Source organism: Salvelinus fontinalis, chromosome 4 (genome assembly GCF_029448725.1).
Source record: "Salvelinus fontinalis isolate EN_2023a chromosome 4, ASM2944872v1, whole genome shotgun sequence".
Classification (NCBI taxonomy): Eukaryota; Metazoa; Chordata; class Actinopteri; order Salmoniformes; family Salmonidae; genus Salvelinus; species Salvelinus fontinalis.
Genome location: NC_074668.1, coordinates 35057456 through 35079327, shown reverse-complemented (window position 1 = coordinate 35079327; position 21872 = coordinate 35057456). Strand labels below are relative to the sequence as shown.

At 47.5% G+C, this 21872-nt stretch overlaps 1 protein-coding gene across 5 annotated transcripts in view; it reads right to left on the bottom strand.

Moving 5' to 3' along the window:
• The window catches only part of LOC129853623 (transcription factor COE2), a 38002-nt gene that overhangs the window by 1769 nt on the left and 14361 nt on the right, over positions 1-21872 (bottom strand). For all 5 annotated transcript variants that reach the window (XM_055919846.1, XM_055919844.1, XM_055919845.1 and 2 more), the window contains 9 exons: positions 8880-8961; positions 7192-7333; positions 6871-7001; positions 6497-6623; positions 6275-6363; positions 3040-3105; positions 820-994; positions 441-626; positions 115-282 (listed from right to left, as the gene is read on the bottom strand). In XM_055919846.1, coding sequence (XP_055775821.1) covers positions 115-282; positions 441-626; positions 820-994; positions 3040-3105; positions 6275-6363; positions 6497-6623; positions 6871-7001; positions 7192-7333; positions 8880-8961 — 1166 coding nt within the window. The remainder of the gene's footprint in view (positions 1-114; positions 283-440; positions 627-819; positions 995-3039; positions 3106-6274; positions 6364-6496; positions 6624-6870; positions 7002-7191; positions 7334-8879; positions 8962-21872) is intronic.

The window sequence follows — 21872 nt, the reverse complement described above, 5'->3', positions numbered from 1 at the left end:
TATTGTATTGTCATGCATGCCTAGCCTATGTGTATGGATTTGCTTTTATACAGAAAAATGTTGGGGGGGTTTTACACAGAAAGGGGTGTTTCTAAGATTGTAGTTTGGTTCTACCTCTGAAGCTGTTTCCTCCTGAGGCGGGGCAGGCAGGAGAGGAGGATCCCTGGGGCCGGAGAACGGGAGCAAAGGCACTCTTCTGTTTGGCTGAGGACGGGAAGGAGGAGAACGGCAGGAGGGAGGAGGAGGAGCTGGAACCTGGGATGGTGGGACTAGATGGCATTACTGTGGAGGAGAGAGAGAGAATAGTTGTTGATACTTTATAACAGAAGGATTCTATGCACCGGTCAACCTTTGTCAATGGTGGGCAATTATGTTTTATTGTAGCAGGGACAGGAAGAAAACACAGGACAGAGTGATTGAGTAAGAGGAGACACACTCACTGCCATAGGGAGAACCAGTGGGGGAGGCACTGCTAAAACCAGGGGATCCTGGCACCCCCAGACTAGTCATGGGCACTGCCCCATACCCGCCACTCATGCCTCCACCTCCCCCATAGCCCGACTGCTGAGGGGTGGAGGCAGAGGGGTATCCCCGTGGGGACAAACTGCTGGAGTTACGAATATAACCTGGAGAGAGAGAGACAAACAAAGAGAGAGACCGATAGAGTGTTAGAACAAAAAAGACAGAGGTAAGGAAAACACAGGACGAAAAGTGATTTTCCCACTGGGGATATCACAGCACCACCTAGAAGAAAATTGCAAAGGGACAGACTCTTGTGAATATCACCATAAATCACATAGTAAGTCTAGTACTGCTCACCCTGGCTGGTTTGTCCTGGCTCTCCGATGCTGACCCCCAGCTGGGAGGGGTATGAGCCCAGGCCCATCACACTGCCATGGGCTGGGGAACTAGGCAAGGCCTGCAGCTGGCTGTGGGGACGGGGAACACTGTACAGGGCCTCAGCAATGTCCGCTGCACGCTTCAGCAACATGTCCTAAAGAGACAGACAAAACAAAACTGTTAGCCAGACATCAGAGATTTATAGTAGTTATTGATAAGAGTACCAGTAAAAGAGACAAGAACAGCAGTGTTGTTTACTCCAGTCACATGACTTGGAGTCAAGTCTGACTTCAGTCACAAATTTGATGACTTGAGACTTGACTTTGACTTGGAGCCTCGTGACTCGGGACTACCCTCTTACTTAAGACTGATGACTAGAAATGATCTGGCTAGGTTGTGTCATGTTTTGTCATTCATTTTGTGGCACAGAGAAGCCATAGACAGTAGCCGCAGCATCGCCCTTGCAACAACAAAAGACGTGCAACAGATTGGCTAGTGAAACGCACACTTGGCCCTCTGATTGGACCAGAAAACTGTCAATCAACACCGGTCGGGTGAGCTAGCCAACAGATTGCTGATTTACTGTACAGCTATAGGATCGGGTGCAGCACAAACGTCAAATTGTAGGGAGAGAGGACAGCCATAATAAATTAACATGCAGCTCCAAAAATAGTTTGGTGATCAAGAATATTAACTGTTTTCTTTGCAAGCTCAGCAGCAATGGGGCATCAAGCAACAATTAGGCCTACTAGCATAGGCTTACTGGTCTTTCGCTATTTTAAAATTGCTTGACATTTATAATTGACTTACGCTTGCATTTGGAATTTGTTGTTAAAATTCATTATTACTGTGGCGAGGATGCACCACAGGGGCTCTCCAAACACCTTCCAGTGGAGAGCGCTTTGTTCAATTCTTTAAATATCTGCTGTTGTTTTCACACATTTAAATGCATATGTGGTAAGTCTTATTCCATCTAATCCTCCAATAATTACTAGCGTTTCATCATTCCATCACCATACCATTTATTGCAACACTTAGACATTTCTATTTCATGTTTCATATGATCCATTTTCATTTAGCCTGGGCGCTGTGTTTATTGTGCACATGAACATTCGCAAGACTCATGAGGTAGAAGTTCTGTTCATTTAATTCAATGTATGGTTTCGGGTTATGTCAGAGTTCTGTGTGTCTGTGTCCTATGTCTCAGTCATTCTGGTTGTGCGTAATAGGAGAATGCGCACCTCAGGGCGCATAGAAATAGGGAAAGGGAAAGGGGGGACACCTAGTCATTCGTCCAAGTGAATGTATTCAACTAAAATGTGTCTTCTGCATTTAACCCAACCCCTCTGAATCAGAAAGGTGCGGGGGGCTGCCTTAATCGACATCCACGTCTTTGGCGCCCGGTTAACAGTGGGTTAACTGCCTTGCTCAGGGGCAAAACTATAGATTTTCACCTTGTCAGCTCGGGGATTCGATCCAGCAACCTTCCAGTTACTGGCCCAACGCTCTAAATACAGCTATGTGGCCTGCGTGCCACGCTTTGGAGTCAGTATGTTGAATAAGAAGAAATTATTGTTCTATGTATGAATGGTGATGAAATATCGTTAATAATCATTAAGTCTGATTAAGACAAATGTACCAAAGGATGTGGAAATTGCCATTTAAATATAGAACCAGTTTATTGGTCGTAATTGCCAATTGGGTAATTGTATGGTCCTGGGAGGGGCTCCTGTTAGACAGATTCCATTTGGTTTCTCAAGGGGAGGATGTGCAGTCTTGCCCTCTACCTGTGTCTGTTCAGATAGGACAGGTTAAGCCTGATACAGAGGCTATGTATTTTGGGCCTTCTATATTTATTTGGTCAATCTATTTTGTATGATATGGCCCTTTAACATTGGATCACCAAGACCTGTAAATAAATCAACAAACTGAGCACATCAACCTGTCTTGCCTGCTGCTGATGTCATGACCTCATGACTGCTACAAGGTCACTATTTTACAATGACATCATCAAAATGTGTTGCAGACAAAATAATGAAAAGGGCTGTCTGGTAGCTTCAATAAATAGACAAAGATTTGAACAAGTTATTGCATGTATAGATTAATGTTTTTCTTGACTTGAGACTTGACTTGAAAACTTGTGACTCGATTTGACTTGCTTGTGACTCGGTGCCACCTCTGCTGAACAGCGCTGGTTACCTGATTACTGTGTGGGTTTCCATACAAGGCCTCTACCAGATCAGCTGCTCTCTTCAGTAGCATCTCCTACACACAGACACAGAGACATGAATTAGCCTCTGGTGTTACATCGTGTGTACTGTATGTAAAGTGGGGTGTGATGACAGAAGTCACCATGTGTGCTGTGGTCTGGTGTGGTGTAATGTAGTGTGGTGTTGAGAGGTGTAGTGTGGTATGGTGTAGTGTGGTGTAGTGTGGTATGGTGTAGTGTAGTGTGGTGTAGTGTGGTCTGGTGTGGTGTGGTGTAATGTAGTGTGGTGTTGTGTGGTGTAGTGTGGTATAGTGTAGTGTGGTGTAGTGTAGTGTGGTCTGGTGTGGTGTAATGTAGTGTGGTGTAGTGTGGTATGGTGTAGTGTAGTGTGGTGTAGTGTGGTGTAGTGTGGTCTGGTGTGGTGTAATGTAGTGTGGTGTTGTGTGGTGTAGTGTGGTATGGTGTAGTGTGGTGTAGTGTGGCCTGGTGTGGTGTAATGTAGTGTGGTGTTGTGTGGTGTAGTGTGGTATGGTGTAGTGTGGTGTAGTGTGGTCTGGTGTGGTGTAATGTAGTGTGGTGTAATGTAGTGTGGTCTGGTGAAGTGTAATATAGTGTGGTGTGGTGTGGTGTGGTCTGGTGTGGTGTAATGTAGTGTGGTGTGGTGTAGTGTGGTGTGGTGTGGTGTGGTCTGGTGTGGTGTAATGTAGTGTGGTGTGGTGTAGTGTGGTGTGGTGTGGTCTGGTGTGGTGTAATGTAGTGTGGTGTGGTGTGGTGTGGTGTGGTCTGGTGTGGTGAAGTGTGGTGTGGTCTGGTGTGGTGTAATGTAGTGTGGTGTGGTGTGGTGAAGTGTAATGTATTGTGGTCTGGTGTAGTGTAGTGTGGTGTGGTCTGGTGTGGTGTAATGTAGTGTGGTGTGTTCTGGTATGGTGTAACGTAGTGTGGTGTGGTGTGGTCTGGTGAAGTGTAATGTAGTGTGGTGTGGTGTGGTCTGGTGTAGTGTAATGTAGTGTGGTGTGGTGTGGTCTGGTGAAGTGTAATGTAGTGTGGTATGGTGTAGTGTAATGTAGTGTGGTATGGTGTAGTGTAATGTAGTGTGGTGTGGTGTGGTGTAACGTAGTGTGGTGTAGTGTGGTATGGTGTAGTGTAATGTAGTGTGGTGTGGTGTAGTGTAATGTAGTGTGGTGTGGTGTAGTGTGGTCTGGTGAAGTGTAATGTAGCGTGATGTTGTGTGGTGTAGTGTAGTGTGGTGTGGTGCGGTGTGGTCTGGTGTGGTGTAATGTAGTGTGGTGTAGTGTTGTCTGGTGTAGTGTGGTTTGGTGTGGTGTAGTGTGGTGTGGTCTGGTGTAGTGTAGTGTAGTGTAGTGTGGTGTAGTGTGGTCTGGTGTAGTGTAGTGTAGTGTAGTGTAGTGTAGTGTGGTGTAGTTGGTCTGGTGTAGTGTGGTGTGGTTAGTGTGGTCTGGTGTAGTGTAGTGTGGTCTGGTGTAGAATGGTCTGGTGTAATGTAGTGTAGTGTAGTGTAGTGTGGTGTGGTGTGGTGTAGTGTAATGTAGTGTGGTGTGGTGTAGTGTAATGTAGTGTGGTGTAATGTGGTCTGGTGTAGTGTAATGTAGTGTGGTGTAGTGTGGTCTGGTGTAGTGTAATGTAGTGTGGTTTAGTGTGGTCTGGTGTAGAGTGGTGTGGTGTAGTGTGGTCTGGTGTAGAGTGGTGTGGTGTAGTGTGGTCTGGTCTGGTGTAGTGTAATGTAGTGTGGTCTGGTGTAGTGTGGTCTGGTCTGGTGTAGTGTGGTGTGGTGTAGTGTGGTGTGGTGTAATGTAGTGTGGTATGGTGTAGTGTAATGTAGTGTGGTCTGGTCTGGTGTAGTGTAATGTAATGTGGTCTGGTGTAGTGTAATGTAGTGTGGTGTCATGTGGTGTGGTCTGGTGTAGTGTGGTCTGGTGTGGTGTGGTGTAGTGTGGTGTGGTGTAGTGTGGTGTGGTCTGGTGTAGTGTAATGTAGTGTGGTGTAGTGTGGTGTGGTGTGGTGTAGTGTAATGTAGTGTGGTGTAATGTGGTCTGGTGTAGTGTAATGTAGTGTGGTGTAGTGTGGTCTGGTGTAGTGTAATGTAGTGTGGTCTGGTGTAGTGTGGTCTGGTCTGGTGTAGTGTAATGTAATGTGGTCTGGTGTAGTGTAATGTAGTGTGGTGTAATGTGGTGTGGTCTGGTGTAGTGTAGTGTGGTCTGGTGTAGTGTGATCTGGTGTGGTGTGGTGTGGTGTGGTGTGGTGTGGTGTGGTGTGGTGTAGTGTGGTGTGGTCTGGTGTAGTGTAATGTAGTGTGGTGTAGTGTAGTGTGGTGTGGTGTGGTGTAGTGTAGTGTGGTGTGGTGTGGTGTAGTGTAATGTAGTGTGGTGTAATGTGGTCTGGTGTAGTGTAATGTAGTGTGGTTTAGTGTGGTCTGGTGTAGAGTGGTGTGGTGTAGTGTGGTCTGGTCTGGTGTAATGTAGTGTGGTGTGGTGTGGTCTGGTGTAGTGTAATGTAGTGTAGTGTAGTGTGGTCTGGTGTAGTGTAATGTAGTGTGGTTTAGTGTGGTCTGGTGTAGAGTGGTGTGGTGTAGTGTGGTCTGGTCTGGTGTAATGTAGTGTGGTGTGGTGTAATGTAATGTGGTGTAGTGTGGTGTGGTGTAATGTGGTCTGGTGTAGTGTAATGTAGTGTGGTGTAATTTGGTGTGGTGTGGTCTGGTCTGGTCTGGTGTAGTGTAATGTAGTGTGGTGTAGTGTGGTCTGGTGTAGTGTGGTCTGGTGCAGTGTGGTGTGGTGTAGTGTGGTGTGGTCTGGTGTAGTGTAATGTAATGTGGTCTGGTGTAGTGTAGTGTGGTGTAATGTAGTGTGGTGTAATGTGGTGTGGTCTGGTGTAGTGTAGTGTGGTCTGGTGTAGTGTGGTCTGGTGTGGTGTGGTGTGGTGTGGTGTGGTGTAGTGTGGTGTGGTGTGGTCTGGTCTGGTCTGGTGTTGTGTAGTGTAATGTAGTGTGGTGTGGTTTGGTGTAGTGTGGTGTAGTGTAATGTAGTGTGGTGTGGTATGGTGTAGTGTGGTGTAGTGTGGTCTGGTGTAGTGTGGTATGGTGTAATGTAATGTAGTGTGGTGTGGTGTCATGTGATATAGTGTGGTGTGGTGTAGTGTGGTCTGGTGTAGTTTGGTATGGGGTAGTGTAATGTAGTGTGGTGTAGTGTAGTGTAGCGTGTTCTCACTCACCTTGGCCAGTTTGTCAGGGTCACCAGGGTGTCTGGGGATGACCTTTTGAAGTCTCTGGAAACCGTAGTCTATGGTGGGCTCATTCAGTGCTAAACACAAACACAGATACATCAGCACTAGGTCCTGACTCATCACATGTAATGTTTCCGTTTGATATGTTGTTGGTGAATGGCTGCTGGCTGGGGTAGGTGTGGCTGTGAGGTAAATAAGAGGTGTGTTTACCTGTGTAGATGAAGCGCCCAGGTGTCCCCTTGCAGAACTGTTTAGATTTGTAGGACAGCGTGACCTCCACGACCCCTGGGATGTGGCGAGGGGGCGTCTGGACACGGATGGCGTGGGGCGTGATCAACTTAGAGAAAGAGAGAGAAACAGAGACAAGACAGAAAATGAGCAACAAACGAGACTATTTGATCGTCTACAGTATCTGATAGAATAATACGGTTTGCTCTCATAATGCCAACATGTAACAGGCAGCCAACAAATGACTGTGCTAATGAGACAATCCATATGCGTTCGCTACCTTATGTTTTCAATCAGTAACAGTCTCGTTAATGAGTTGTTTTAAAGAGACAGTTACAGTAAAGCCACATAGCTACCTCACTCCACACCAGCATGCTGCCGAACACCACCTGCAGCCCGTCAAAGAAGTTCTCCCCGATCACAATGACCATGGCCCCGCCCGTGGTCCAGCCCTCACTGGGGCTGATGGCTTTGATACAGGGGGTGGCTGTAGAAGAAGAGCAATAAGGTGATTTTAATTGAACTCATTCCACATCCTGCCAATGTATTTAGTGTCTGTTTTAGGGGGTCAGCCCTAGACATTGAGGTTAGCCATTGCGAAGCACAGTGAAGTAGATAACATGAGTAAGCTCCAGTATGCATCAGTACATCAGGGTAGCTAGTGGTGTGTGTCTTACCGTATTCCATGCCGTTCTCCACTGACTCTCCCGGCTCCAGCCTGCGGGCTCTCCGGCCGTGTTTGGAGTTGTTGTGGACAAACATGTTGTCAGACACAGCTAAGACATGTCCGTCTACACTCACAGTGCTGGACAAGACCACCTGAGAGACAGGGGAGGACAGGAAAGAGGAAAAGATCAACTCGCGGTGTATCTGGGTAACTAAAGACATGTTACGTCACTTTATGTGAGATTTGGTTTCCTGCTAAAATAAATCCCTTGGCTACAATCAATTTCAGCATCCAGTTGATATAAATATTTCTCAACGGGTAATGTGACGACCCTACTAGATCATATTTTTACATCACCGACCCTCTCACTGTGACCTCTCTCCCTCCTATCCCCTCCTGAGGCTGTGGTTGGAGTTTCAGGCCTCATCCCTCACTGACACCAGACATATGGACTGAATCTCCTCTTTTTACTGGGAGAGTAGAGTTAGAGTATGATATATTGTGGCCATAATTTGATTTCTGGCCAACAGCATGTGTCCCTTCCTCTCCACAAAGTACACATGTTCACCATGGAGGACATGCAATCAAAATATGTGGATGTTCTTGTGTGCTTAAGTGTCCATATGTCTATATGTGTACATGCAGGACGGGGTGGCGGTAGTTGCGTGGTGACTTTGAAATGCTGATGGACATTAATTTCTAGATATTTTGAAATAGGCTTGTGTCATATGAAAGTGGTGTGTTAAGGACTTTCGGTATTGCAGTGCTGCATATTTAGAGACCGGAGCACAGACGCATAGAAAGAAAGAGAGAGAGAGGGAGAGAATGCAGATGTTCTTGTAGATGGTTGACTAGGAGAGGAAAGTCATCTGAAGGAAAATAACAGTAAATTATCGATCAAGCAGCAGCAACGGGCTCCTGTCCCGCTCTGATCGTCTTTTAACCTGGAGGTGAGGGCCTTGGAGTGGCCGCCCGCTCATAACGTCTCAGCATGTGTCACCGCGCGGGAGTTAAAACAAACATGGTGGAAAACAGGGAGAGAGAAAGAGAGAGAGCGAGAGAGAAAGAGACACGTGAGAGAGAGAGAGAGAGCCGAGAGAGAGAGAGAGAGAGAGAGAGAGAGAGAGAGAGAGAGAGAGAGAGAGAGAGAGAGAGAGAGAGAGAGAGAGAGAGAGAGAGAGAGAGAGAGAATGCCAGACTGGGGCTCCGGTGCTGAAAGACAGCAGAGGAAGTGAAGCGGGAGTGTCCCCTGTGACCACTTCCTGGGTCACGGAGCATGACCTCCCCCATCTGGAGCCAATCACTCAATTCTTGACAACTTCCTGAAACACCTCAGCCTATTTCCTGCCTGCCTCCCCCCTTGTCTCTCCCACCCCACTACCCCCTTCCCTTTCTCTTTCCATCTATCCCTCTTTGTTTCTCTATTGATTTTTAACTTTCCCCTCCAGTCCAGTGCTTGAGGTTCTGTTATGGAGAAATGTGGTTTCACCTATACCTGGGCAGATCCTGGATAACGAAAGACCCTCTTCGTGAAAGTAGAGTGGAAAGAAATGCATGTTTTAAAAATCCATATTTTAGATAACCCACCCCTCCCTCCCTCCCTCCCTCCCTCCCTCCCTCCCTCCCTCTCTTTCACACACATAGGCCTACATGAATACACACAAACACCTCTCTCTCTCTATCTCCTACTCTCCATACCTGAAATCTCCTCATGTCCCTTGGGTTCCCTGCTGTCTTCAGACAATTTTGGTTACACTTCAGGAAAAACTTCAAGAAGAATCTGCAGGGGAAAAAGAAAAATAGGACATCAATAACTCAATAGACAGGAAAACATCACATGGAAGAACAACGCATTCATTATTTGTTGGCCTTATTTATTGGCATGAATCATTTCAAATCAGTCAAGAAGACGCTGATTGGTGTTCTGGCCATAGAGATGCATTATGAACATTGAGTGTGTGCGTGCCTACACGTGTGTGAGTCTGTGTGTGTGTGTGTGTTTGCATGTGTGTGTGTGTGGTTAATGCTGCTTCGTGATATCTGCCCTTGCATTAATCACTGCTGTTTAGTTTAGCATTAGAGTCAATGTTATTACACTTTAAATCAAATGATGAGAATTTGTAATGCAGTCCATTGAAAACTGCTGCTGTGTTTCAAAGTGAACAGGAGCCCGTGATATATGCCAGGGGACTCTGGGGACCCCATGGTATCCCACTATGCTCCATCTGAACCTCCACATGGGAACAGTGGGGGACGAGAGAAAGGCAACTAGAGAGAAAGTGAAAGGAGGACAGAGACAGAGTGTTTGTATATACATTTGCATGAGGTTTGTGTGTGTATTTTCTCATGGATGTGTCTCATTAACGTTGTGTGTGGGGGGAGGAGATCAGAGCGTGGAAAGAGAGAGACGGGGTGCTGATAGCCTCCACTAGAGCAGAGAAGAGGAGAGAGATGGAGAGACTGAGATGAAGATGTGGAGAGGAGGGAGAGACTCCAAATCCCAGGTGTACACAGTTCGGCAACATAGCCCGCTGCTATGGCAACGCGGCTCTGCCGCAATCCCAAAGTCCCCACGCTGAGAGGGAAAGACAGAGACGGGAAAGAGAAGGCAACCACAAGGAACACACATTCCATCACAGAGAGCGAGGGAGAGAGGAGGGGGGGGGGGGTGATAGAAAGGGGAGATAGTTGAGGGAGTAATGAAATGGTCTGAAGAGAAAAAGAGAATTAGAGTGAAATGGGCGTGGTGTAGAGATCAGGACTACTAACTAAACAAACAACAACAGTGATGAGGAGAAATGAGAGAGAGGTAGGAGCTGGAGCTGGGCGGCTAGCTATCCGATCCCACCCACATTGAGCTCACTGCAGATATAAGTCATATTAATGGAGAGACTTTGTTTGGAGAGGGACTTCATATTGGCCCCACAGCCCAGAAACCTCCCATTCAATGGTAATTTCTCCTTCCCTCTCTCAGCCTCTTTCTCACTCTTCTTCCATCACTCCCTCCCCTCCTCCCTTGTGAACAGGCCCTGGCTCAGAACGAGCACTTGGTTCCAAGACAGTGTCCAATATTTCTTGATTTGAGCTATTTCAGCGGAGGACAATCAATATTGTTGTTGGCGGAGGGTGATTCTGATTTATCAGTGAGAGCTGGGACCTCCAACCTCACAGCTCCGCTACAGTTGGGCCCGGGGTGGATGTGTGCAAATGGCCACATCGCCTCTCCCTCCCTTTAACCACTTCCTCCTCTTTATATCCTTATCCCCATCTCTCTCTCCCTCTCTCCGTCCTTCCCTCCCTCACTCCCTTTCTCTGTCCTTCCCTCCCTCACTCCCTCTCTACATCCTTCCCTCCCTCACTCCCTCTCTCTGTCCTTCCCTCCCTCACTCCCTCTCTCCATCCTTCCCTCTCTCACTCCCTCTCTCCGTCCTTCCCTCCCTCACTCCCGCTCTCCATCCTTCCCTCCCTCACTCCCGCTCTCCATCCTTCCCTCCCTCACTCCCGCTCTCCATCCTTCCCTCCCTCACTCCCTCTCTCCGTCCTTCCCTCCCTCACTCCCTCTCTCCGTCCTTCCCTCCCTCACTCCCTCTCTCCGTCCTTCTCTCCCTCACTCCCTCTCTCCGTCCTTCCCTCCTGTACTCCCTCTCTCCATCCTTCCCTCCCTCACTCCTTCTCTCCGTCCTTCCCTCCCTCACTCCATCTCTCCGTCCTTCCCTCCCTCACTCCCTCTCTCCATCCTTCCCCCCTATCTCCGTCCTTTCCTCCCTCACTCCCTCTCTCCGTCCTTCCCTCCCTCACTCCGTCCTTCCCTCCCTCACTCCCTCTTTCCATCCTTCCCCCCCTCTCTCCGTCCTTCCCTCCCTCACTCCCTCTCTCCGTCCTTCCCTCCCTCACTCCCTCTCTCCATCCTTCCCTCCCTCACTCCGTCTCTCCGTCCTTCCCTCCCTCACTCCCGCTCTCCATCCTTCCCTCCCTCACTCCGTTCTTCCCTCCCTCACTCGCTCTCTCCGTTCTTCCCTCCTTCACTCCCTCTCTCCGTCCTTCCCTCCCTCACTCCCTCTCTCTGTCCTTCCTTCTCTCACTCCCTCTCTGGTCTCTCTGTATTGTATCCATCATGCTGTTATGATTTATATGATGTCTTAGTAGTTTATGCTGTGTTTGAATGCAGTTTGCCTCATAGCCACCGATGAGAGATATGTTGGATAATATTCTGCTGTTTTCATGCACTTCTTTTAAACAGTGCACTTGAAGATCCTTCAGTATGTGATTTCTACTCTGGTATATGATGGTGAACATTCTATTCATTTGCTTCAAATTCATGTGGGAACCCCCATAAAGAGACATGGCAGAGTCATTTATAACATTACCGCAGGCTCCTTTGTTGGGCTAAATGACCGTGGCCATGGCCCTGCTCTGTTCCAGCCCCTGACACGCTCCTCTCCCTGCCCAGCCACCTGCTCTCTGGATCTCTGGCCACTTCAAGTGCACCCAGCCAACAATGACCACTCACTCCACCCAGTCACATTGGTGACTTCACAGCAGGGATGCGTGACATCCCTTTAAAGACACACTCTAGATGTAGCGATGACCCTCCAGGTTCTAGGCCAACATCCCCATTGGACAGTGTGCATTGGCCTTCCCCTTTCCTCTGACTTTCATTCATCATTCCCTCACTGTGTTTGTTTGTGTGACATTATAAACACTCATACACACTTCCATACAACCCCCCCCCCCCCACCCCACCACCCCCCCCCACCCCACCTCTGTCCTCCCCAAAAACCCATTCAGTCAACTTTCAGCCCCCTCAGTTCGGACGCACACAGCTGCAAATGCTGAAATTAAAGCGAGACATTGGTGCATATATTAGCATGCATTAGCCGCTTCCCCTTGCCCACTTAACATGCAAATCTCCCAGCCCCGTCGCCTCGCACCTTCTGCCACACATTCATTTGCTGAATTATAATTAGACTAATCTTGCATAATTAATAAGAAGTCGAGGACCCTCTGTTTTTCCCCCGCCTCTGTTGTGGTCGCAAAAGTTTAATATCGGGGTTGTTTGTTTTTGTTTTGGTAATGTAATACGCCCACACACCTCCCCAAAAACAGGCTAGAGAGGAGGTGGCCTTGTTAAGCATTGGAGGTGATCTGGATGTCAGAAGGAAACTGTGTGGAGAGGAATGTCCAATTTCAAAGGAGAACTCCTTTAGCTATACTGTGGCTTAGAGGTATGCATTTGCAGCTTTGCCTCTCATATTCAAAGTGGTTATTCCATAACCAACTGTCACTGGAATTCATATTTACCCCACTAATTCAATTATGAAATTAATTTGGGGGGAGGGGTAACTTTCTGTGACAAGTTGAGATGCAAGTTGAATATTTTATGAGTTGTTCAGTTGTCATTAATGTAAATCAGTAAATATCTATGACCTCTCCAACTGGCGTTCCCCACTACCCTCCTCAAAGACCTGATTAGGAAACACAAACAAAAGGTATGCCGAAGTCTTAAGCCTTGGGATCAATTTCCACACTGGCTCCATGGGGAGTCTGTTTTTCCCCCTCTGTATCTCTGTCAAGGCCTCCAAATCCCCTTTGTCTGCATCTGCTTCAGTTCCCAAGACTAAACACAGGCCTCACAGCATGGGGAGAGCAATCCACAGGGTGACAACTTGCTTAACTAAAACTAGTTCAGAAAAAACTAGAGTAAGTCATGACACTGCAATAACAGCAAAGTTACAAACTTAACTCCATAATTGTTTCATTCTTCCATGTTCACCTAGGCATTGACTGTCAGACAGACCACATTTAGCCTCAGTCAGTCCTATCTGAGGCATCTGTTAAACATAGCTGAGCCATTACATATGGCCTTAATCATATCGCTAGCACATTAGCTGCACAGGACCCCTGACAATAACTTTCATTGGCATTTATCAACCTTCATTTCAACTGGCTTAAATTGCCATGTCACAGAGACACACCACATATCACTATCTATATGCTGATTAGTCACAGCTGTATCAGTGTCTGTATCCGTGTATTAGATCTATAGGCTATAGTCACAGCTGTATCAGTGTCTGTATCCGTGTATTAGATCTGTAGGCTATGGTGCATAGATTTAGCTACAATATTTTGCTTTATATGGATCATATGACGCTGCCACACAACTGGACTAGTTTCCGCCACCTTGTCTTCCTGTGGGACAGTCCCTTTATCTCATGTGAGCCTGGTCCTCTGTTTTGGGACAGCTGCATTGATGACAATCATCTTTCAATAAAATACTTGGGAGGGATTTGAACCGTGAGAGACAGAGAGAGAGGATTAAAATGGAGAGCATTTAGTTTGACAGGGTGGGAGAGGCTCTGTTCTCTATCTAGGAACACCAACAGACAGAGGAGAGAGAGAGAGAGAGAGAGAGAGAGAGAGAGAGAGAGAGAGAGAGAGAGAGAGAGAGAGAGAGAGAGAGAGAGAGAGAGAGAGAGAGAGAGAGAGAGAGAGAGAGAGAGAGGAGAGAGAGAGAGAGAGAGAGAGAGAGAGAGAGAGAGAGAGAGAGAGGAGAGAGAGAGAGAGAGAGAGAGAGAGAGAGAGAGAGAGAGAGAGAGAGAGAGAGAGAGAGAGAGAGAGAGAGAGAGAGAGAGAGAGAGAGAGAGAGAGAGAGAGAGAGGGACGGACGGACGGACGGACGGACGGACGGACGGACGGACGGACGGACGGACGGACGGACGGACGGACGGACGGACGGACAGACAAAGAGAGAGAGACAGAGGGTAGAACTGGATAATGGCACAAGGGAGGGAAGGAGGGAGGGAGAGGTGGAACGTGTGTAGAGATCAGAAGTCAGAAGTCAGAAGCATGATCTTCCTTCCATCAGTATTTAGAAGACAGGCGGAGAGAATGAAGGAAGAAGAGAGGGAAGGTGGGGATAGATGGTGGGGAAGAAAAGGCTGAAACAGCGAGAGAAGAGAGGGAGAGACAAAAAGAGGAGGGGGGAATGTTGACGTCCTGTATTCAGGGCCATCACTCATCAGACATCCCCCCCATCGCCCCCCACCCTGGAAAAACAAAACAGTGTCCTGACATGGTGGGGGGGTAGGGGAAGAAAATTAGGAAACCAGATGTGAGGCATTAAAACATACTGACATGCTGAGGACCTTCCTCTGCCACACTCACACACTGAGAACATTAACTTATACACACACACACACACACACATGCACGCACACAAACATTACATACACACAAACAAACTCTATAATAAACGTGCACATTCAAATAGAAAATCAAATGCATGTAAACGCAACTTGAAATGTATGCACAAAATATGAGTATTGGGTCAAGTTCCAAGGTTCCTGTCTATTGGCCGAGTTCTGCATAGGCCAGAGTTGACCTATGAATATTTTACACTGATGCAGAAATCTACAGATGGGTCGTCATGCATCAATGTATGGATATGCATCCAATTAGTAGATGGAGTGGGCTGTGGTGAGGGATGGAGGTGTTTTGTTGTCCTCCATGGGGAGATTTGGGGAGGGATGAGGAGGACGGGGAGGAGGGAAACAGGGGAGGAGGTAATAAATACCCCTGGATCCCAGGGTCCCCTGGCAGACTGGAAGCTAGACTGGTCACAAGGGTTAACACCCGGGGCACCTGACCTTTGACACTGCTAATGGGGCATAGAGAACCCTCCACGAACTGATACCCCCTCTGTAGCATACCACCGCGGGACCATTCACACCAGCCTACTAACTTGTATTTTAGTACAGAAATCGTACTAGTCCTTCTCTCACCTTTACTTAACATACTTTATATAACCCTAACCCTCTCTCACTCCTCTCTCTCTCCAAACTGCCTTGTATGTTTAAAAGTACTTGACAAACCAACCCTTAGCAACTTGTTTTAGCAGGGGTTTCACTTATTTTAGATTTGTTTTATTGGGTGCACAGCTATGGGTAGCCTAGTAGTTAGCACGTTGGGTCAGTAACCAAAAGGTTGCTGGATCAAATCCCTGAGCTGACAAGGTAAAAAATCTGTCGTTCTGCCCCTGAACAAGGCAGTAAACCCACTGTTCCCCGGTAGGCTGTCATTGTAAATAAGAATTTGTCCTTAACTGACTTGCCTAGTTAAATAAATAAAAATGCACCTCTGTCCTCTCACATTTCTAGCACCCCCGCCTTTCCTAATCCCACTCTATCATAATCTATAATATGGCCCATGTTAGTCTCTCATTGATGGCTGTTTTGATCCAGGGATTAAACCTGTCTTCATGGTCTGACAGTCAGGCATACACCCACACACTGACAGACAAGACCACTGAGTGATGGGTGGAGATAGGTACACCAAGTCAATGGAAAGACAAATTGGCGCGCTTAGCTCAAATGTTTGTAGTGCCAAAAGATCTTTGGGTGCTGGCTTCAAAAGGCATAAACTGGAAGGAAAAACCTGCACTCACTGAAATATTCTCTATGTTTTAATGTATTTTTTGAGCAGCAGAGGTCAGAACAAACGGTCGCAGTTTTGGCGGCAGTATTCGTCAGCATTGGTGGAAGGGAAGCACTCACAGATAGTCCTGTGGTATCAAAAATAGCGGCTAGATTCTTTGGAGAGGTGCCACACAGACTGAAACAGAGCATGGGGAATGAGGACTCCTTTTAAAGTTTGACCGCTGGATTGGATTTGCCCCCATGGCCCCTTCTCCATTTCAGCCCAGCCTCACCCCTGCGGCCCCAGACCAAAACCCAGCCCACCCGTCTCTAAACTTGAGAACTGTGTCAAAGCCAAACATTTAAACCCCTAGTACTGATTTATAGAGCTTGGTAGTGCTGTACAACCATCAGGCTTGACACCGCAAAAGTGCCTCAGTTGAGGCGGGGCAGTGAGGTGAGAGAGGGGTGAGAAGGGGGGACAGTGTAATAGAGGGACATGGATGGGGGCTGATGGACACTCCTGATAAGTGCGAACGTGGACTTTTTGAACATTGCATCACCTTGGTCTTAAAATGACTTAACAACATCACTGCTGGCCTGATGGTATCGGTTTAATCTTTTAAATAGTTGAATGTTGTTCCAACGGCCAACACTTGGCATAATAACAAGAGCGGGAGAGAAAGAAAGAGAGAGAGAATGTAGGTATATTTAGTTATATGGATCTATGGCTGGACAGACTGATAGAGACATACACAGAGAGATCCAGGCTGGAGAGAATGTGGATGTTCATCCAGGATAGGGAATAGACCTCCCATCAGTAGCCTGACCTTTCCCAGCATGCTTTGTGAGTCCTATGGGATGAAGATTCAAAATACTCTCTCCAAACTGTCACACTGGAGTCGTTGAGCAGCCCATTGTGTATGGGAAGGTCTCATACATACCAATAAGGACCTTTACAATCCCCACACAACACTGATGACCCAAAACTGGTATTTCTAACTGAAGCAGCATGAATAATGTCAAAATGCACAAATGTACATCAGAAATGTATCAGGTGCTCCCTCCAATACACATAACGATGATTCCTAGATACTGTCCTCCTAACACTGTCAAAACCTATAGGCTTTCATGAGCCGATAATCACCTTTGAGTATTAAATACCCACATACCACAGCACATCCCAAACCCGCCTCAGAGAAGAACAAAGACAGAGAGATGGACGTCAGAGAGAGGAGAGAAACAACAACAGAATGAGAGGAGATGTCTTCTTAATTAGCCAGTAATGATAAGATCTGACAAACAACATCTGTTTCTAGAGAGAGAAGGAAGGAGAGGGGGAGGGAGGTAGAAAGGAGAGGTGGGAGAGAGAGAAGGTGGGAGAGTGTGATCGAAGGGAGGAATAGAGGGGGGACGTGTAAAAGAAAGAATGCTGTGTAGCGTGACACCATAGAAGAACGAAGGAAGGAGTGAAGTAAAATGAAAAAGAGAGACAGAGAGACAGGGGGAGAGAATTCTGACAGGGTTGAGGGAATCTAGGAACCAGGACGGAAATGACAGATAGAAGGGAGAAAAACAGATCAGACTGAAGAGAGGCAGACTGAGACAGACAGACAGACAGGCAGACAGGCAGACAGACAAACAGACAGACAGACAGACAGACAGACAGACAGACAGACAGAGAGACAGACAGAGAGACAGACAGAGAGACAGACAGAGAGAGACAGAGGGTAGAACTGGATAATGGCACAAGGGAGGGAAGGATGGAGGGAGAGGTGGAACGTGTGTAGAGATCGGTATGGAATCACTCAGAGGTCCAGGGTGCTGTAATTTACTGTCCGTAGCTAATCCACAGCAAATGTGTGGAGCCATAGGGAGGAGCGGGAGAGAGTGGGAGGGAGGGCAGGAGAAGAGTGAGGGAATAAGAGAGAGGAAAGGGTTGGAGGGGGATAGAGGAAGGGCAGGGGGACTGTTGGGCGCACAGCATGCCTGCTGGGAGGCTGTCAGCGGCCACATCACCCCCTGCCCTCAGCCCTGACAGATTCATCAAGAATATTTACACACACACACACACACACACACACACACACACACACACACACACACACACACACACACACACACACACACACACACGACCATAAAACATCAAAAACGATATCAGGAGAATACATATACAGACGTGTGTTGCTCTAAGGGCTACTAGATATTATAGAAACAGCTGCCTCTAATGCACCCATTTCAATAACAGGTTGTTATAATTACTCTATGACCATAGAGCATGCCATGCACGTCTAATATTCCATCTCTCTAAATACTTTGATATGCATGTTTTAGGGGTAAATAGGGCTATAGGCCTATTTGAAATGTTGTGCTTTGAGGCGGTAAGGGGGAGTATGATGAGGACGATTGGGGGGATACAAGGGAAATCTGAGTCCTCCCTGGGAAATGAATTCTGTCCAGATTCCTGACAAACAGACAAACAAACAAACAAACTGGGTCCGGGCCAGCGCCAGGGGGCATCGTTAAATCGTTAGTGAAATTTAAGACCTTTATATGGGGGACTGACTGACCCCCTATCCATCCCCCACACCTCTTTGCCCCACCCCTACGCACCAGCATCCAGCCAAAGATAACAGCCCCTGTTCCTAAATACCACTGCTAACTGGCCTCTGACTCTGGCCTTTGACACACATGCACACATGCATGCCTGCTTGGAGGCTCCACACACACATCCATGTACAAACAAACTCTGATACACACACATCCATGTGCACACAAATTCTGATACACACAAACTCTGATACACACACATCCATGTGCACACAAATTCTGATACACACAAACTCTGATACACACACATCCGTGTGCACACAAATTCTGATACACACAAACTCTGATACACACACATCCATGTGCACACAAATTCTGATACACACAAACTCTGATACACACACATCCATGTGCACACAAATGCTGATACACACAAACTCTGATACACACACATCCATGTGCACACAAATTCTGATACACACAAACTCTGATACACACACATCCATGTGCACACAAATGCTGATACACACAAACTCTGATACACACACATCCATGTGCACACAAATTCTGATACACACAAACTCTGATACACACAAACTCTGATACACACACATCCATGTACACACAAATTATCTCAAGTACTCTAAAATAAATCATGCTAATCTGGCCTCCTGAGAGTGCTGCCCTACCAAAGGTGAAACCCATTAGTGGCCAGACAAATGGGAAGCTGCTTTCCCCTCTCCCTGTCCCAGTAACACAGCGCCCGGTCCCAGCCACTCACGGAGAGTGTGGCCATTTTCAGTGCTATGAGCCCCCTTCCAAACCCCATGTTTTCCCCCCTCCCTATATCCCCCTGTCATTCACCCACATTAGCCCATTTGCAGTCCATTCCCATTTCCTGTCAAAACATTTCTCTGCTGCGCTCCTTTTCCGACTTCCCCCTCTGTGCGCTCTCCCTAAGAAAACAACATATGCTTGTTCTGAGTGTTAGGGTTCAAGCCACGACACCCAACCCAACGCAGTCCAACACAGCCAAAGGTGACAGCACAATTCAGTCATCTAATCTGCCACTCATGGTTCACTTCCTGTCTGTATTTGAGTCGTGGGTCTTCCTGGTTCACGTGAGACCACATCACCAAAACCACGTACATCACAAAATGAATTCTGACTCCTGACTCTGAATAGTGTTCTCTCTCTGTGTTTCTTACAAGCAGTACCTGTCAGTGAGTATTTGATAATCCAGACAGTGGCACCCTCTCCCTCCCTCTGTCTGTCTGTCTGTCTGTCATTCTCCTCCTCTCATTGCCTCCTGGGAGGAGATGTCCGCCACTCCTGTGCCAGCTGCTCAGACTGGCCCAGCCTGTGGTGTTGTGTGCAGTGGAGCTGCTGGGCCCCATCTCTGTCTCCACTCACTGCCCGTCCCCTGTCTGAAGGGCTCCTGACAGAGGTCTGGAGGGACTGGACACTACCAGCCACCAGGGAGACGAGGCGCCTGTGACAGGGAAGTAAAGGGACTGGAGGGATTGTGTGTGTGTGTGTGTGTGTGTGTGTGTGTGTGTGTGTGTGTGTGTGTGTGTGTGTGTGTGTGTGTGTGTGTGTGTGTGTGTGTGTGTGCGTGTGTGTGTGTGTGTGTGTGTGTCTTTAAAGACATTACATATGTATAGCTGTAATAATGAGAACGTATAGGATCAGCATGTAGGTAGATTGTGCCTGTAGCTATAGCTGTTTCAGTGAGTGCCTGTGGGGGCTGTATATGTTTTGGCTAGAAGACATGGCACGCTACTAGAGGTAGTGGAGATGAGCCTGTATGGACGGCTGTCATGCCATTGATCTGTGTAATTCAGATGCACGATTCCTCCTCCTTCCCCTAAAATCAGGGCTCTCTGGAACAAATAAAAAATGGGTCTCGGAAGGAACCACCATTGTGGAAAGGATGTCCAGACTACACATGGGTGGTGGTGGGGTTGGAGATGGTGGTGGAGGTGGTGTTGGAGGTCTTGGTGGTGGAGATGGAGGTGGTGGTGGAGGTGGTGGAGGTGCAGGTGGTGGAGGTGGTGGTAGTGGGGGTGGTGGAGGTGGTGGAGGTGGTGGTGGGGGTGGTGGAGGTGGTGGTGGGAGTGGTGGAGGTGGAGGTCTTGGTGATGGAGGTGGTGGAGGTGGAGGAGGTGGTGGAGGTAGTGGTGGTAGAAGGGGCCAATAGGTCTGTTAACTAGGATCTCCACTCTGACATGCACTGCTGCTGGAGATCATGTCATCCTACTCTGAGCTCCACGGCTAAAGGAGTTACAGATTCTGTGACCGTGAGAACAATCTCTAAAACTGACACTGTTCACATCTCCAAGAGGACATATGATGAGGTAACAGGGCCATTTGGCTTCTACTAGGCATCTGGGAGAGGTGAGGAATTCGACCCCCTGACACAGTCAAAAATGGTTGCTGTTTCCATTTTTTTGGCCAGTTGTTTAATGTTCCTTTCCAAAAGCTCTGCTCCCTGCATGTTCCCGGGGGCTCTGTTGAGAGGGGCGGGTGATGTTCCCCTCCATTAAAATTACCGTGAGAGGCTAAGAGGCAAGCTCGCACAGGGAGCAGGGACCTGCCAACACAGATGTACAGGAGCTCAGAACGCCACAGAGGCAACACACAGAGGCAACACACAGAGGCAGCACACAGAGGCAGCACACAGAGGCAGCATAACTAACACACAGACAAATCTTACGTATAGGGGAAAAGATAGAGAGAAAGGGAGAGAAGGAAGGAAAGAAGGGAGAGACAGGCTGACTGACAGACAGACAGACAGACAGACAAGCAGAAACAGACAGAAAATAAGATCCAGACAGATTGTCAAACAGTCCCTGACATGCTGACCACACCGCTCGCGTCGCAAAATACGTTTACACGTACATGTTATTCAGTCATTGCACCCACACTGCTCGTGCACATCAACGAGCATCTGCGTTGCCAGGCGCTACAATAGAAGTTGCTTCTATTTGTGACGCAGAATGCGATGCAAGTCCTGCCTCTCACATCTCCTCATTGGCTTTTAGAAGCATATACCCACGTGCCATCTCCTCATTGGTTATAACCACATGGGTGATTGAAAGATGAACTGAGGTCGGTCGGTCGGTCGGTTGTGGTAATACACCTTATTATGAAAGTTAGTTGCCAATCGCCATATAAAGTCCAAAGACGAAAAAGACTGGAAGGAGAAGAGATGACTAGAAACGATTCGGTTGACCATTTAATGTGTAGATTAATTGTCCGAGTAGAGGACGTTGTGCACAGGTAAAATAACAAGTCAACGTTTATATCCCAGGACAAATTAGCTTGCAATAGCAAGCTAGCTAGCTAAATAAGACAAATTAACTAGCAACTACAAGCTAGCTAGCTAAATTGTCATAAATGTTTTACGCTTTTCGAACTGTCCCCAAATTAATATAATTGGTTCAGAGTTTGTTTTGATATTGCAACCTGCGTATCGTGATCGCATTTGGTGGGGGGGGGACAAAATCATTTAGTGCACGATGGCGCACGAGGAAGCACGCGCGTCCGGTTTGGGCATGGTGTTACAGATGTGGTTGTTGAAGAAAGGCATTCAGATACAAATTAACAAATGATATCTGAATGCTATATTGTCAAACTGTCCAGAGGAATCCGTGTCGATTCCAACAGATAACACGTGCAAAAAATTCACTGAAATAATCCTCATCCAAATGAAGACATTAGA